Here is a 16,880-nt window from a genome sequence, read left to right as displayed (position 1 = left end):
TAGGTCAAAACTGAGGCCAAGTGGAAAGGGCATCCTACCGCCTCTAAGGAGGTCAGCAGCTTCTTGGTCTTATTGTCATGGTAAGGAAATGCAGGCCTAGTGGTTCTATGTTTAACTTTTCAAGAGAAGCTAGAAATCTGGATTTTTACATGAAAATTCATTATTTAAAATGTCTGCAATTAGTTCAAAATCTTGAGCAACACTGTGCAAGACCAAGCAAAACATGTCTATAAGGCAATTCTGCTCCCTAGGCCTTTGGTTAAGATGATGGCTAAAGTCTGTCTGAAAGAAACGGTTTTAGTGTCTGTTATTTGACACTCTCTTCAAGGAGAACATACAATGTCCTGGCTGTTGCCAGAAGTAGTGCAGAGAAGGAGTCTGGGTAGTTGGGTTGAAAGATGTGGTTTGATGCCACTAGTGGGTGCCCAGAGGCTCTCTCTCCTCCTCTAGGAAGGTACAAGAAACTGTGGGACTCCTGTATGACGCTAGCAGTGGTAGCCAGTGCCCAGAGCAGCTGCTCTTTACCATCTGATAGTATCAATTCTGTGCTGAAGCCCATGGAGTTGAAGTTGTGGCTCAGCCTGGGGATGGGTGCTGTGGAAGAATCCCAGAGATGTAAGCAATTCCTCTTGGAAACAGAAAGGATCTGAGTTCTTTTTGTTTTGTTTTGTTTTTTTCCATGTGGGAAGAATGTCATCATTTAAGAAACTACCAACGTAGATGGGACAGAATTCTTCTCCAATTCTGGTAGTATGGAATTAAGGAAAGAGAATTAAGACAAAGAGCAGCATGTTGATGCTGTAAGCGCTGCTGAAGTGGCCCCAGGGAGCCAACATACGGTCTGTCCCTAACCTGTGGTGTCACTAGAACAACCAGTGGAGAAATTAGAATGAATCATAGGTTCTTGCCAGTCATACAATCAGAGCATGCATTGGAAAAATGAATATTCATCAATTAGCCTATTTTTGCTAATCTAAACAACTCTAAATCTCACCTGGGTCTCCTTTATGAAGCTAATGAAAGCAGTAATCCCTCTTTCTAGAAAAATGCCCATAGTAAAGTATGGTTTCTGTTGGGACAATTCACCTCTGCGTCTTCATGTGAAAGCATCAATAGACTGGAAGAATGGGTGTGGTGGTGTTCTGATAAAACCCGGTATTCAAAAACAGGCAGCAGGCCATATTTGACCTTCAGGCTATAGTTTGTCAACCCCGGGTTTAGAACATTGATAGCTGTGCTAGATTGTAGTATTAATCAGCAAATATTCACTTACATTCTCCTGCTCTTTGAGTGGAGTGTACATGCCAGCTCTGCTGCCTTTGGGCATGGCCTTGAGGTATACTTTGGCTAATAGACTATGAATAGACAGCATGTATATAGAAATTTTAAATGTACTTACATGATCTAGCTTGTTTCCTGTGCTCTTGCCGTGAAAAGAACATGACCCTCCTGGTCCAAGGAGGAAGACAAAGATCAGACCTAGATCCAACATACAGTTTGAAGCCAGTTCTCCTGCCTCCAGAAGCAGTTTCCCAGCTGAGCCCCCACTAGAACAGCTGAACTTCAGGCAACCTGTAGACCCATGTGCTTGAGAATAAAGGTAGATTGTGTTAAGCCACTGAATTTTGGGGGAGGTGTCAATACAGCGTGATTGTAGAAATAGCTGGCTAATATTATAGTTATTCATCTAGAGAGGAAGACATGAATCTCATTTTCAATAACTGAAGCAACAAAAGGAGATTCTTATCTCCTCACACAAATCCCAGAAAAAAATAAGGAGATGTTTTTCTTTTTTAAGAATAATTCTCCACCCTACTCCTCCTCCCCCATACTTTCCCCATGGTGGGACTAAATCTTGAATTACAGATTTAGGTTCTGGTGCATACAGCTAATCAGTGCTTAACACCATCTTTAGAGAGGCTTAGTTTTCCTTAAGCCAACCCCAGAGAAGTTCTCGGTACCAAGAACTGAATATTTAATACTTCCAAAATTATATCTGAGCTCTTCCTTAGGAAAAAAAAAAAATAGTTGTAGTCTCTTCAGAGAATGTTGAAAGCTGACTCTGCTAATCTTTGTGATAGATGGTAGAATTAACTTAGTTGACCTGTTGTATTGTTCCTGCTGTGTGCCCTATATTGTGGTAGTCCATGGGGCACAGGAGTGTGCAAATCAAATTCAAGGCCTTCATGGAGCACAGTGACTAGCAGGAGAAAACAGGCAAATAAATGGATAATTAGGGCACACTGTGGTAAGCAGTAGCAGAAGTGGCATATCCACAGTCCTAGGGGAACTTGGAGGAGATGTATTTGACCTTGCCTGGAGATTAGAATGTGGGGAGCGTTTCAGTGAAGTCTTCCTAAAGGAATTCACACTTGAATCTTTGGGGATTCAAACAGTGTTAGCATGAAGTCCTATGACCGTAGAGTAAAAAGGGGCTTTATATAGTATCCTTTTCTATACATTAAAAGGAAGCTCTCTCCCTTTTAGGATTTCCCTCTGTCCTAAATCTGATAGGAAGCTGCTCACAACAGTCTGTGCTTTGGGTAACTATTGTTGAAGGTATGCAAGTATCTGTAAATTCTAGCTAGTTAGCAGTTGTGTGCATGCCCCTGAAAAATAGTGTAATGATTCTCATTTCTCAGGGCAGGTGTATATCATTGTATGATGTCAGGTTTTAGTTTGAAATAGCCTCAGGTTTCTAGGGTTGGTGTTTTGTTCTGTTATCATTTTTTATTCATGAGGAGTGGATTCAGGGAAGGAGGACTGGATGAGATTGAGAAAATGATCTAATTACCTTAGAAGTGATTTTCTTCCTAAATACAGTCCTGAGTTTCAGTTGTGAATTTGTTGGATTGTCTATACAGTTTAGTAGACCAAGAATTTAAATTAATTTTTAAATATACTTGCTAATAGAATATTAGATTGGCTTAAAAACTACTTGGATTGCTTTTTCTTATGTAGAATGCATGGCTACAGAAATATGTCTATATTTATCCCGGTTGAAATTTAGAGATCAACTGTGGTATCTTTTTGAACTTTGAAATGTGTGTTTCATCACAGAAAACACAGCTACATTCCTTTATACTTATTGTTCCAGAATTAACTCTTAGAAGCCTGGCAGATAAATTTAGTGTTTTGAGAGCTTTGTTTTAAGAGCAGCTGTACTGGGGAATATCCCACTGGTATTCCTTCCCCTAGAATGGTAATGATCTCATTGAGAAATAAATTGTGTAGAAATGCTTTCAATTTTTGGAAATTTGTATTTTATTTTACAGAGCACTGAATTGGACTCCTATTGAGCTTTTCAAAATGTCCAAAGTGATGTTATCTACTGTCACCCAGATGTGTTGAGAAGGGAGGGAAGAGACTTATAGAGTCCTGGGACATCTGTCCAGGACTATAACAATTTTACATTTTAATATAATCCTTCCTACTGCAAATACAATACGTGCAAAATAAGGAATCTGAGAATATGGAACAGGTAAAAGTGTGGGGGGTTCTGATATCAGGCAAAGGTAATCAGTACTTAGATTTGGTATGTTTCATAAATACATTCTTGTAAAAATTTGGTTTTATTTTTACGAAGTTGTGAACATACTCTGTGTTCCGTTTAATATTCATATTTTAGTCGAGTTACTATTAAAACAAACATTTTTCTAAGTTACACATACTTTCTAAGTATTTATGTAATGACTACTTTGTCTGTACTATGATTTATCTAATCTCTTGTTAGATATTTAGATTGTTTTCTAGTTGGAACTGTTATAGATGTATAATGATAAAGTCTACTTAACAGAGACATGTGGACAATATATGTGTACATACATAGGCATACAGCATTTTGAATATTCACAAATCAATACACCGCTGAAGCTACTACCTACGTCAGTAGATTATCACTAAGTGGGCAGAGCCATGCTAGCACTACTCAGGCCAAGAAATGGAATTTGACCAAACTTGTGAGCTCTAGTCACTCTTCCCTCCCTCTTGCTCGAAGATAATAACTAAGCCAACCTCTAATGACATAGATTTGAAAATTCTCTTCTTTATCTGGCCATTGTCAGTCACTGTGGCAAAAGCAAAGAGAACTAGTGCATGGTTCCTGGATCTGGACAAGAGTGGCACATGAACTTCTGCTTGCATTCCATTGGCCAAAGAAAGGCACACGAGGTCAGTAGAGCCTGGGGTATAGAATCTCTGATGGGGAGAGGTGCTATAGGAGGGAAGCAGGAATGTTTGGCAAACCGTAATGCCATCTACCATACTGTTTCATGACTTTGCATCATCCATGAGGAGATCAGACCACTTAGATGACTAATCTTTTAGTTGTATTGTAGAAGCACATCTTGGTCTTAGAGAAGGGGGTTCCTGGATCTCTAGATAGAGCTGTAACTTGTGTATTTAGCACAGAGGTATTTGGAGAATGCTGAACTTAAGGGGTGTGTATACTTCTTTTCCAAGAAGAGGCCTGGAAACATGCTTATTCATTATGAGGTGATGAGGAAATGCTAAAGTCAGTTTTTTAGATACTTTCTTTGGTGGAAAGCAATTCCTCTTTAGGAAACACATTTTTTCCTGTCTTGTTTACACATTCTGGTTACGAACTCTCTGGGGAGCTTTCAGGAAATGGATTCCTGGTTCAGGAGTAATGACAAGAGTTGGAGAGGTTTTCTCCAGGGCCCAGCAAAGGAACCAGCCTTCAGGTTATCATTGAGACCTTTCTTGATGTGGTTAGCATCCTGTCTTCTGTCTTTAATTCTGTAAATTGCATTCTTCTTTATTTCATTCATTTCTGAATGAAATAAAGCTCTTTTGTAATATTGATAACATCAAGAATTGCTTCTCATTTCACTTTCTCTTCATGTCTTCATCAGAACAAATATCTTCGGTTAAGACACTGTTTCTCAGAGAAACAGTTGCCCAATGGTGGGGGTGGCATGGTGGTCTTAGGTGAGCTCTGATTTAACACAAAACTCTCTTCTCTCTAGGGATGGTGAAGTTGGAGAAAGGCTCCTTTAACCCTCCTCCAGGATGAACCCCCTGCAAGAAGACATGGAGAACGCTCTCACAGGGAGCCAGAGCTCTCACGCTTCTTTGCGTGATGTTCATTCCATCAACCCCACACACCTCATGGCCAGGATCGAGTCTTATGAAGGAAGGGAAAAGAAAGGAATATCTGATGTCAGGAGGACTTTCTGTTTGTTTGTCACCTTTGACCTCTTATTTGTAACATTACTCTGGATAATAGAGTTAAATGTAAGTGGTTTTCCCCATGACTCTACATAAGAATTGTTTCCAGACACAAGAAACAATTTTCCTATTTTTTTCATCATTTCTTTCTCATTTAGTGAGTACTGTCTTTTTTCCAGAGGGAGTAATATTGCTCTTTTCCAGCTGATTTTGACTTTTCTTGTTCTGTACTGTCATGTTTTAAAGCAGAGCTCGTTCATTTAAAACTCACTTTGGAATTTGAATTCACGGTATTTTGCTCTATATCAGGAGTTAGCAAACTATAGCCTGGGGCCCAAATTCAGCTGTCCTGTTTTTATAAAGTTTTATTGGAACACAGCCCTGCCCTTACTGTTTGCCTATTGTTTATGGCTGGCTTTTGTGCTAAGTGGTTGAGTTGAATATTGGGCCACAAAGGCAAAAGTATTTATTTCCTGGCCCTTTTCTTGCCTCTGGAATATGTTTTAGATGTTACATCTACTTTTCTAATCCCCATGTTTAAGATTTTCCATACATTTATTCTTTACTTTTTCACAAAGAGATTATTAATATTTTATTGAAAAAATGTTCTAGAACCTTTCGGAAGTTTGTCCCCTTCTCATCAAGTCTTTGCGGTTATATTGCCAAATAAAATTATCTAGACCAGTAAGTACTATCCAATGGCAATATAATGTAAGCTTCGTAGATGATTAAGTTCTCTAGTTGCTATATTAATAAATGTAAAAATAAACAGATAGAATACATTTTAATAATTTATTTAACCCACTATGTCTGTTTCCCCCCAAAGCCTTGGCTCTGTTTACATTCCTTACCAACAAATAGGTAACTTTTCCAGAATGCTTCCCTCACAGGGAAGAATTGTTTAAAATCAAACAAGCCAGTGATAGGACACAGTAATTTAAAGTATCTCTTTTTATTTTTGTTCCACATGTATACATTAAAGACAATATTTAAATTTATGTATTTTTCAAAGGAGTAACATGTTTTCCAAAATCGAAAACTAGTTTTGAAACTAATCCATCATTTAACAGGAAAGCACAGTAGCAGTTTTCAGGGAGCTCACGTAAAAGTTATTTTAATAATAGCACAAAATTAAAGTATTTATTGATTTACCACTAATATCACTCCCTGCTTTAAGTGATGGAAATCATGGGGGTAGAACTGTGGTGGGGTTCATGGATCACATTCTCACTTCCCTCCTTTCTTACTGCTTCAACGAAATTGAAATGGAAGTGAAGTGGACTGCACGCTGTTCTTGTGCATCAGAGGGGATCAGTGTTCATCTGTGTGCAACATGTTATAAATGAAAAAATCACCAGACCTAGCAATTAAGAAATAAAAATTAATTTCTATTTAATTTTTTATTGACGTATAATGAACAGTGTTATCACAGTTTCAGGTATACAACGTGAGTCAGCATTCCTCTACATTACTCAGGGCGTGTAATCAGTTTGGTCATCATCTGTCTCCAAGGAACCTTATTGCTGTCTTACTGACTATATTTCCTGTGCTGTATTTTTTATCTCTGTGATTTACATACTTCGTAACTGGAAGTTTATACCTCTTAATCCCCTCTATCTGTTTCACTCATCACCCTACCCAACCTCCCCTCTGGCAACCATCAGTTTGTTCTCTGTATTTAAGAGTCTGCTTTTTGGTTGTCTCTTTTTACTTTTTGAAGATTTTATTTATTTGAAAGAGAGAGACATAGAGAAAGAAGGAACACAAGCAGGGAGAGTGGGAGACAGAGAAGCAGGCCTCCTGCGGAGCAGGAAGCCCAATGTGGGGCTCGATCCCAGGACTCTAGGATCATGACCTGAGCCTAAGGCAGAGGCTTAATTACTAAGCCACCCAGGCACCCCTGTTTGTCTCTTTTTTGTTTGTTCATTTGTCTTATTTCTTAAATTTCACATGTGAGTGAGATCACTTAGTATTTGTCTTTCTCTGAGTGACTTAATTTCACTTAGCATATAATAACCTCTAGGTCGATCCACATTGTTGCAGATGGCAGGATCACATTCTTTTTTATGGCTAATACACTGTGCGCGCGTGTGTGTATATAACATATCCATTCATCTGTTGATGGACATATCCATATCTTGGCTATTGTACAATGCTGCAGTAAACACAGGGACACATATATCTTTTCAAATTGCCCCAGTTGTAAAATAAGAGGATCATACAAGAATATATGATCTTGGGGTGCCTGGGTGGTTCAGTGGGTTAAGACTCTGCCTTCGGCTCAGGTCATAATCTCAGTGTCCTGGGATCAAGCCCCATGTCAGGCTCTCTGCTCAAGGGGGAGCCTCCTTCCCCCCTCTCTCTGCCTGCCTCTCTGTATACTTGTGATCTCTTTCTCTGTCAGATAAATAAAATCTTAGAAAAAGAGAATATATGATCTTTAGGATAGCACATCTTGTCTTTTTTTAGCAAGCTCTTATTTTTTTATTTTTAAATTTTTTTTAAGCATTCAATTTTTAGTTCTGTTTGTTTTAGTTGTCAATCCTGACCTGGGTTTTTCATTACATACCATGCCTTTACTTTTGTGGTCTGTCTATAAATCTCTAATTACTCAAATCCATTGTTCTTTTTTCATATCTATACATGTACTGAGTTCCAGGGCATAGGCTTCAGATTCAGGTATGGCAAGTTCCACAGAAAAATCATATGAGAGTTGAAGTTTAGCTGAGGGGATAGAACGCATATACTGCCTTGTGGCGTTAGTCTTGAAAAGAGAAAAGAAATAGCACAAACAGTGTTTAGGTCTTCAGAAGAGTAATGGAACCCAGCTGTACTGTGCAATTTTAACCATAACCAAAATATTTTGCCTTCATATATGACTTCCACATTAGCTGATTTTCCTCCTTGCTTCAAGGAAACAAGATGCCGAGGCCAAATATGAAGACGCATCCTTGATTAATTTGGGTGTTTGTTTTGTATTTCTCACACTCCATATCCAGTTGAAAAGCAAGCCCTGTCAGATCTGCCTGCTAAATGTATCCAAAATGTGACCTCTCCTCTCCATTTCTACAGTTGCCCCCTCAACCCAGCCAGCGATATCGCTCCTCCAAACTACTGTACCAGAGGCCCAACTGGTTTGCCTGCTTCCACCCTTGCCCTCCTAGTACCCATTCTCCTCATAGAAGCCAGAGGAATATTTATTTCTTCGATTTAAATATTTTATTTATTTATTTGACAGAGAGACACACACAGCAAGAGAGGGAACGCAGCAGGGGGAGAGGGAAAAGTAGGCTTCCCACTGAGCAGGGATCCCTATGTGGGGTTTGATCCTAGGACCCTGGGATCATGACCTGAGCCAAAGGCAGACGCTTAACGAATGAGCCACCCTGGCGCCCTCTAGAGGGACTTTTAAAAGTAAAAAACGAATCAGGTAGTGCTACTTTCTGTTTATAACCCTGCACTGCCCTAGCAGGGCACTTTGAATAAAAATTGCCTAATTGGCTTGTATAGCCCCAAGAAGCCTGTCCAGACTTCCTTCCCCACTCTCTGTTCCCAGCCTACCCAGATCATCCCAGATTTGCCTCCTGATCTCACAATGGAACAAGCTCCCTTCAGTCTTGGACCTTCATATGAGTTGTTCCTTTTACACAAAATGGTTCACTTCCTTTATCTTGATGCAGAGTCTGACCGCTTATCATGCTGGTGTCCGTCAGTTTAAATATCACCACAGGGAAGGCTTCCATTTACCACCGGTCCCAGAGCAGTCAACCGTTACCCGTTCTGTCTGTCCCGCTGTCCTGCTTTGTTCTCTGCAGAGCACTTATTTTCTTGTTTGTCATCTCTCCTTGCTAGAATGTAAGTTCCAGAAAGACAGAGATACAGTTTTGTTTACTAAAGAATTTATTGTATTTAGGATCATACTTGACCATAAGTGTTCAGCAAATACTTGGTGAATTGATAAAGATCTTGTGGCAGTGGTTTACGAGTTGGATTCCGTCAGGGACAGATTGGCTCTGAAGCTGTGAAAGGAATCCCATGTAAGGTAGTGGGAATAGAAAGGAAAAAAACGATTTGAGAGACATACTCAAAAAAGAAGTATGCTGACAGACTTACGGATATGCTGATTTTATTATACCTTGTGTCCAGAAACGACTCTTAAGATTTCTAACAATGGAAGGTAGAAGAATGGGCGAGCTCTGTCAGAACTGTGAGAAGAGGTTCCATATGAAACTAAAGATGAGTCTAAGGGGGACATTTTGAGACAAAGATTTTGAAATAAGGAATTTAGAGTACAAGTTGGAGCTAGAGATGTAGATTTTAGATTTCTCTGTTTAAAGGTAACACAAAATCAGCGTCTTTTATTTTATTATTATTTTTTAAAGATTTATTTATTTTAGAGAGGGAAAGAGTGGGAGAGCACGAGTGGGGGGAGGGGCAGAGTGAGAGGGAGAATCCCAAGCAGACTCCATGCTGGGGGTGGAGCCCGATGTGGGGAGCCGAGACCAAGAGTTAGTTGCTTAACTGACTGAGCCCCCAGGTGACCCCTGCCCCCAGTCAGGGTCTTTTAAAGTACAAATGTCATAGAAACCCTTTTTCTACTGGCTGTTTATTAAAGACCGCATCAGCAGGTTCATTGCTGTTCTCTCAGCTAGGAGGGTAGTCTCTGTGCCTTAGAGAACCCCTCTTTGCTATAAATCATTTGGAATAATCATTTTTTTAAGATTTTATTTATTTATTTGAGAGAGAGACAGTGAGAGAGAGAGCATGAGAGGGGAGGTCAGCAGGAGAAGCAGACTCCCCATGGAGCTGGGAGCCCAATGCGGGACCCAATCCTAGGACTCCGGGATCATGACCTGAGCTGAAGGCAGCCGCCCAACCAACTTGAGCCACCCAGGCACCCTGGAATAATCATTCTTTTAATATTTTAGGTAGTGCTAAGTTTTCTTAGTCTGGAGAGACACAGTGATAAGACTACATTGGTTTTCTCTTTGCTCCCAAGTTTTCCATTCTATTTTCTTGTAAAGATCTGTGTTCAACCAGGTCAGTAGGCAATCTGCAGAAATTATGCAGAAATCTAAACCTCCTTAAGGGAGTTTTAAAGTACCCAGTGGTGTTTATGGCATACTTTCATTTGAATAACAAATGCAAATACTTTTAAAGTTTTCCAAGCCAAGAGGATCCTTTTTCTTTGTTGGAACTTTACCTCCAGTTTGGCCAGTTAACAAACCTTGCAAAGATGTTCCCTATTAATTTTCTCCCCCTTTATCCAGGTCTTGGGTCCACTACCCTTCACTTTGTCCTTTTTCAGATCATGTCCATCAGTTTGCCAGGACAAACAATGTCTGTACTCCAGACTGGAAATGGGAATTTACGTCATGTTTCCTAATCCACGGGCCCTAACAGTTCTAGTGTCTGCTTGGGTGCTGCCTTAGCTGTCAGACACACATTCCGTTACTTGATTTAAAAAAAAATTTTTTTCTGTAAGTGTAATATGTAGAGTTCTGAACTTGGTCACTTAAAAGTCTTCTTGATAGGAGAATTGGGAGAGGACAGAAAGTTTGTCATCTTAGGTCTGATTTTCATCACTTAACTGTAACTTCTGCACATATGATTATAGGTCTAGTCTGTTCCTTATTTCATTATCTATCAAATTAAATATCTATATGAAAGTTGATGAGAGTACAAGATTTTCAAATGCCAGGAGCAAATTAAAAAAACCAGGGAGAATATCTGTACTTCTATCTCGTGTCATTGACCTTTGCTAAGATCAGAGGAGCTGTTGGCCTTCCAGGGGCTGAAACAGTGGAGTGTGGTCAGAGAGGGCAGAACTGGATGAATGTGAATTGTCTTCCTTAAAATTATACATCGGTTTGATTGAAGACTTTATCTTAGAAGAGAAGAAGAATCATTTTTTTAACATTTTTAGTTTGCCAAAATAGGAATGACAAACAAGGCATTGTTTCTCATTATGTATACGCATTTGTCGAGTGAATGAATGAAGAATTGAAGTGGGAAATGCTCTTCTGACATTTTTCTATCTGAGTTAGGAGTGTTTTGTTCCTCCTGTTTCAACATTCCAGGGTTCTGAGAAGGTAGGCAGGAGAGTGCTTACAATGCCTTACTTGTATGTTTTCTTGTATTGTTTTCCCACACGAATCTCATTTTTACTTCTCACTCTGCTTCCCAGGTGAATGGAGGCATTGAGAACACATTAGAGAAGGAGGTGGTGCAGTATGACTACTACTCCTCTTACTTTGATATATTCGTAAGTATTTCCTGTTTTACTTTTCATTTCAGATATGATTCATCTGTAACCAGCAGGCAAATTTCCTCTGAATAGATCACACATTCTATGCCGTTCTCTTTCCCTCACTGGAACACTGGCCTTCCTTTCCCCTGAGTTTCTGGCCCAGTCAGTGCACTTGCGCTCTCTTTATAAGGAATTGTCTGGTCACAGGAAAGAAGGACATGATTAATGAGAGATAAGAAAAGGCAGCAGAAGGAGCCATTCTGCTTTTCTTGGAGGAGAGCCTTCATTCTTTTCATAGAAGCCAGCGACATACCCTAATCACTAACAGGAAAATTCCCCTTTTTATATAATAACACGAAGAAAATGCCATTCCTTTTCTGCCTTGAGATAGATTTGTGAGTGTACTTTTGATAATAATGATACAATGTTACATTTTTCTGTAATTGGAGTTCTTGAGGAAAGTGAGCTGTTGGTAATCCTGGGCAACACCAGCCAGTTGTAGAATTGCAAAGATTCAATTCTTTGTCAATGAGGCCTTCATTTCATTCAAAGGAATGCTTACAATCTTTCTAGGACATACTGTGACTCTCACTGGGCTTGGTACACCTCCCTGGTATTTCTTTATAGTTGATGGTGTAAGTAAATCAGATCCTAACGTGTTAGATGCAGTGTGGGCAATATTCACAGTGAATTCTTCCAAATTCATTTTACCAACTTGTTTTATTACTTTTAGAATCATTATGCGTAATGGTTAAGAAGAGCAGGACACTTAAAGTCAGAAAAACCTGGGTTTGATTCACAACACTGTCACTGTTTGTATGTCTTTTAATATATTGGGTCTAAACTTCAGGTTTTTTGTATGTAAAATGTGATCATCCTAGTTCTGAAAAGTAAATGAAATAATGCATGGAAAACATTTGCCCAATGAGCATACATCCTAGAAGCTCAGAGAATCACATCAATCACTACCATCATCATTATTTTTGGTTGAGAATTTTAATAATTGAGTAATTATATTTTTGGTGGTTTTCAAACTACACTAGAAAGGCTTTTTTGTTGTTTTATTTCTGAAGGGACCTGCAGAAGTGTGTATGGAGAAGGAGGTAGGACTCCTAATAAGTAGAGGTTAGGGTTCCCTTTCATCAGCCTTGTGTAACCCAAGTAGTTTTGTTTTAATCTGTACGGTCTGTTTCCAATAAGATTGTGTTGAACAGGTGTTTGGTTGCTACAGAATATTTAGAAAACCGCTAATATAATTTAATCCCCTCATTTTTCCAGATGAGGAAAATGAGTTTCTTTGGTGCAGTGTCTCAACCCACCCCAGGTCATTGAAGTTGGGGGCGGGGCATGTTAGAGCCCATTTCTTTCTTCTAAAACTATTGACATATAATAGCAAGATTGATTTCTCTTTTTTTCTCTTCTTTCTCTTGCTGAATTTATCTTAAAATAGCCTCAGCCAGGAAACCAGGCTAATCTACCAGCCAGATCTCTGAGGGTTGTCAGTCTTTTATGCTTGAGAAGTCAGTGGTAATGGCCAGATAGGCAGGGCCCATTAGTTTAGACTGGAAGGACTGGCATGTCTGGCCTGGGAAATGGACACAGCCTCCAGGAAACCTTGGGGCCTGGGAGACTTTGAGATAGAGGGCTGATGAAGACTTCCCTTTTTGCCAAACGCAGAATGCAGGGATAGAGCTGGAATGAATAGAGAAGCTAAACAGTTTGCAGACTGTTGGAAAACACATTTTTAATGAAAACAGCAAATTAAAAACAAAATGTAACTTGTGACCTTCATTTACGTCAAAGAATTGTAGTGTAGTTCTCTGGTCAGTGGCCTCGAAAAGACTGTCAGCCTCCAGCCTTTGGGCAGAGTTGATTAGTGAGGAACTTTTGGCAGACCCCTGCCCTCAGGCACTGCTCAAGAGTCACCTGACTTCTCCCTACCCACAGTAGGCATGTCTTCCAAAGGGAAAATGGGTAAAATCTTATTCTATGTGTATTTCTTACTTGATGAGAATTATGAAGACAGCTGTGACGTAGTGGCTCAGTAGAGTCTGGCTGCTGGGGTTCAAGTCCCGGCTTCCCCTCTAAGGAGTTGTGTGACCTTGTACAATTTTTCTACCACCTTATGTGTATAATGGGATTAAGATAGTAACTGATGCATAGGATTAAGGAAGGGATTACATGGGATAATAATACACATAAAGGGTTTCACAAAAGTCCCAGAGCCACCCTGAATAACCAGGTGGTAGCTACTTGGATAGAACTGTCTCGATACCCCCATAACCCAGAGCTTTACAGTGGACTTTGCTAAGAACCTGGTATCTTCCAAAGGTGTTTATACCAGGAGTGGAAAAGTCAACTTTCAGAACATTTTCTCCAGTCTTAAAAGGATATCAGAAATATATGTGCACTCAAACAGAAAGGAAAAATAAAACATGTAATTATATATTCTTGTGTTGATAATGGGACAAGAATTTGAATTCTCATTTGGGCAGTGCTGCATAGATTCTAAAGCAGAGATCCAAATATGGGTCTACAACCCCGTGCCCATCTTCAGTTAAATCAGAATAATAAAGACGCTCTGGTGAGTTCTACATAAAACTCAAGTATTTGATATTTGTATATCTTTTTTAAAACTTACCGTGTCTTTTTTTTTTTTTTTAATGTAGCTCTTGGCAGTTTTTCGATTTAAAGTGTTAATACTTGCATATGCTGTATGCAGACTGCGCCACTGGTGGGCCATAGCGGTGAGTATGTCTGTGTGACTGGTTCATCTCGTCCAATGCTGGTGGCCCAGGCCTGCTCACAACAGGGATAGGCTGGGAGAAAATGTGCTTTTCCTCTGGGCTGAACTCTGCTGGCGTTTCCTGAGTCCCCTTCCTCCACCCTTCAGGAGGTTCAACGTGCTGGGGCTTCTTTCCAGTGGTGATGAGTAACTAGCTTCGTCTCAGTGGACACTGAGCCAGATGAGGAACATAGAGCCCCAGCAGTGATTCTTGGCCAAGCACCAACGCACCCTCTGCCTCATTTTGCACATGAATGGTGAAATCAGCACTGGTGCACAAAGATATTTAGAAAATTTCCCCTTTGGTTGAAACTGCTTGGTAATTTTTCATGACTTGCTCTCTGCTTATTTTGATAATTGGCTTTCTTGCTCTTTTATCCCCTCCCTTCAATATTAAAGGGAAAAGTTCCATACTCCTTTTTGTTGTTGCCTTCAGGCTTCTTGAAGGCAGTGACATTTTTATTTCTTTTTTTTTTTAATATTTTATTTATTTTTTTGACAGAGACAGATCACAAGTAGGCAGAGAGGCAGGCAGAGGGAGAAGGAGAAGCAGGCTCCCTGCCGAGCAGAGAGCCCGATGCGGGGCTTGATCCCAGGACCCTGAGACTGTGACCTGAGCCGAAAGCACAGGCTCAATCCACTGAGCCACCCAGGTGCCCGGGCAGTGGCATTTTTAAAGATTTATTTACTTTAAAGACAGAGAGAGAGAGAATGCGGGGGGGTCGGGTGGAGGGAGAGAGAGAGAGAGAACCTGAAGCAGATTCCCAGCTGAGCGCTGAGCTGGACACGGGTCTTGAACTCTCAACCCTGAGATCAGGACCTGAGCTGAAACCAAGGGTCGGACACTTAACTGACTGAGCCAGCCAGGTGCCCCGAAGGCAGTGGTGTTTTTGCTCGTCTCTGTTTCTTGTATCTGGCATGGAGCTTGGCACCTGCTCTTCACTGTCAGTAAATATTAACTGGTTAAAAGAAGAATTATAAGCCATTCTGCCTCAGTTATTTTTGCCATTTCCACAGATGTCTGAACACTCACCCTTTGGAGTACTCTGCTAATAAGGCAGGTGTATGGGGGGGAATGTTGAACTCCCCCAGCTGGAGAGAGCTGCCTGTAGTCCTGCTCCTGGAGTGAGGTGTGTGGGGGCCCGCATGGCTTGCCCAGCTGGGGACAGACTCCCTTCTAAGACCAGTCCACCAGGAGCTGCTCTGGCCTGGGGCATCTCTCCTGAACATCCACAGTATCATAGGACCGACATCAGACCATCAGCTGATCCCCATGCTAATGTGTCTCAGATGTAGGCTAACAGTATTAGCCAGACTTGATTCCCTTTCCTGAATACATTTTTGCTGATAACAAACTGCTGTGATTGTCCGTTCCCGGTTTTCTACAACCGTCCCATTTAAGACGTTCTACTCCAGATCTCCTTAATGTACACTAGTGTTTGTCAGACTGTCAGTCTCAGTATTTGTTTCAGAGGAGAGAGTGACTTTCAGTGAAAGTCTGAACTTTTTAGGAAGTATGTTCAATATCTAGTTTAAATTTTTTTAATTTTTTTAAAGATTTTATTTATTTGTCAGAGAGGAAGAGAGAGAGAACACAGCAGGAGGAGCAGCAGGCAGAGGGAGAGGGAGGGAGAAGCAGGCTCCCCACTGAGCAGGGAGCCTGATGCAGGGCTTGATCCTAGGACCCTGGAATATAACTGAGCCAAAGGCAGACACTTAACTGACTGAGCCACCCACGCATCCCAAGTATCTTCAATATCTAAACCAAGTTATGAAGCGATGAATCATCATTAGCACATCCATTTGATAATTTTTGATTTTTCATTTTAAAAACATTCGCAGTGAGGAATCAGGCAGCTGAAAGGAGGACTCACCTAGTACCTGAAAAAGTACTAAATGTCAGCCTATAAAGTTAATGAGTGTCGGAATGTAAAATGCCTCCTCTTCCAGATAGCTTACTTTGACTGGGGTGTGTATGTGTGTGTGTGTGGGTACGTGTGTACATACACTGTGAATTGCTAACAAATACTGACTCTGCAGCTGTGTTAATACGTACAGAGCTTCACATCCGATGTCCCCCGACCCCCATGCTGTGAGTCGGGCTACTGTTGGCATCACTAGGGGCAGCTCTCCTGTTACTAGGAGTCCTAGTTGGTGGATGGAGGGACAAGGCCCAGGTCCTGTGGGATGATCTCTGGGTCCCCAACCACTAGGGGGAGCGCCGCCTCTGCATTTCAGGGCTCCCTTCTGTGGGGAGACTGCCTTTGCCTGTTGCACCTTGTCGGGGACAAAACTTAGTTTGCCAACACACTAGCCTGCGGGACCCTGGGAGGAGGGAGAGCACCAGCAGCCAGGGAGGGATGGAGTGCCACGGAGAAGCCCACGTAGGCCCAGCGCATGTTCAGGAGCTGGAGACAGAGTGATGTGGGCAGGAGCCAGGCCTGGCAGAGCTTTTCCAGGCATTAGAAGCTTCTGGCTCAGACAGGTGTCTTGGGAGCAGCTGCCTTCCCAACGTCAAATGTCTAATTCAAATGGTGCTGGATTATGTGTCTTTCAGTTGACAACAGCAGTGACCAGTGCCTTTTTACTCGCAAAAGTGATCCTCTCAAAGGTACAGCCTCCTACGTTTTCTTACAATTACCGTCTATGATGGCG

At 41.0% G+C, this 16,880-nt stretch overlaps 1 protein-coding gene across 5 annotated transcripts in view; it reads left to right on the top strand.

The window, feature by feature from the left end:
* STARD3NL (STARD3 N-terminal like) overlaps positions 1-16,880 on the top strand; it is a 61,408-nt gene that overhangs the window by 29,425 nt on the left and 15,103 nt on the right. For 2 of the 5 annotated variants that reach the window (XM_080818851.1, XM_080818854.1), the window contains 5 exons: positions 4,065-4,170; positions 4,989-5,256; positions 11,378-11,455; positions 14,110-14,187; positions 16,783-16,836. In XM_080818851.1, coding sequence (XP_080674977.1) covers positions 5,032-5,256; positions 11,378-11,455; positions 14,110-14,187; positions 16,783-16,836 — 435 coding nt within the window. In that variant the 5' untranslated portion in view covers positions 4,065-4,170; positions 4,989-5,031. Of the gene's footprint in view, positions 1-4,037; positions 4,171-4,988; positions 5,257-11,377; positions 11,456-14,109; positions 14,188-16,782; positions 16,837-16,880 lie in introns of those variants that run through there. The other 3 variants (XM_080818850.1, XM_080818852.1, XM_080818853.1) reach the window with 2 other exon arrangements.

The sequence above is a fragment of the Martes martes genome (assembly GCF_963455335.1).
Source record: "Martes martes genome assembly, chromosome: 11".
Classification (NCBI taxonomy): domain Eukaryota; kingdom Metazoa; phylum Chordata; class Mammalia; order Carnivora; family Mustelidae; genus Martes; species Martes martes.
Note: the sequence above shows the minus strand (reverse complement) of the source record. Positions and strands in the feature narration are given on the sequence as shown.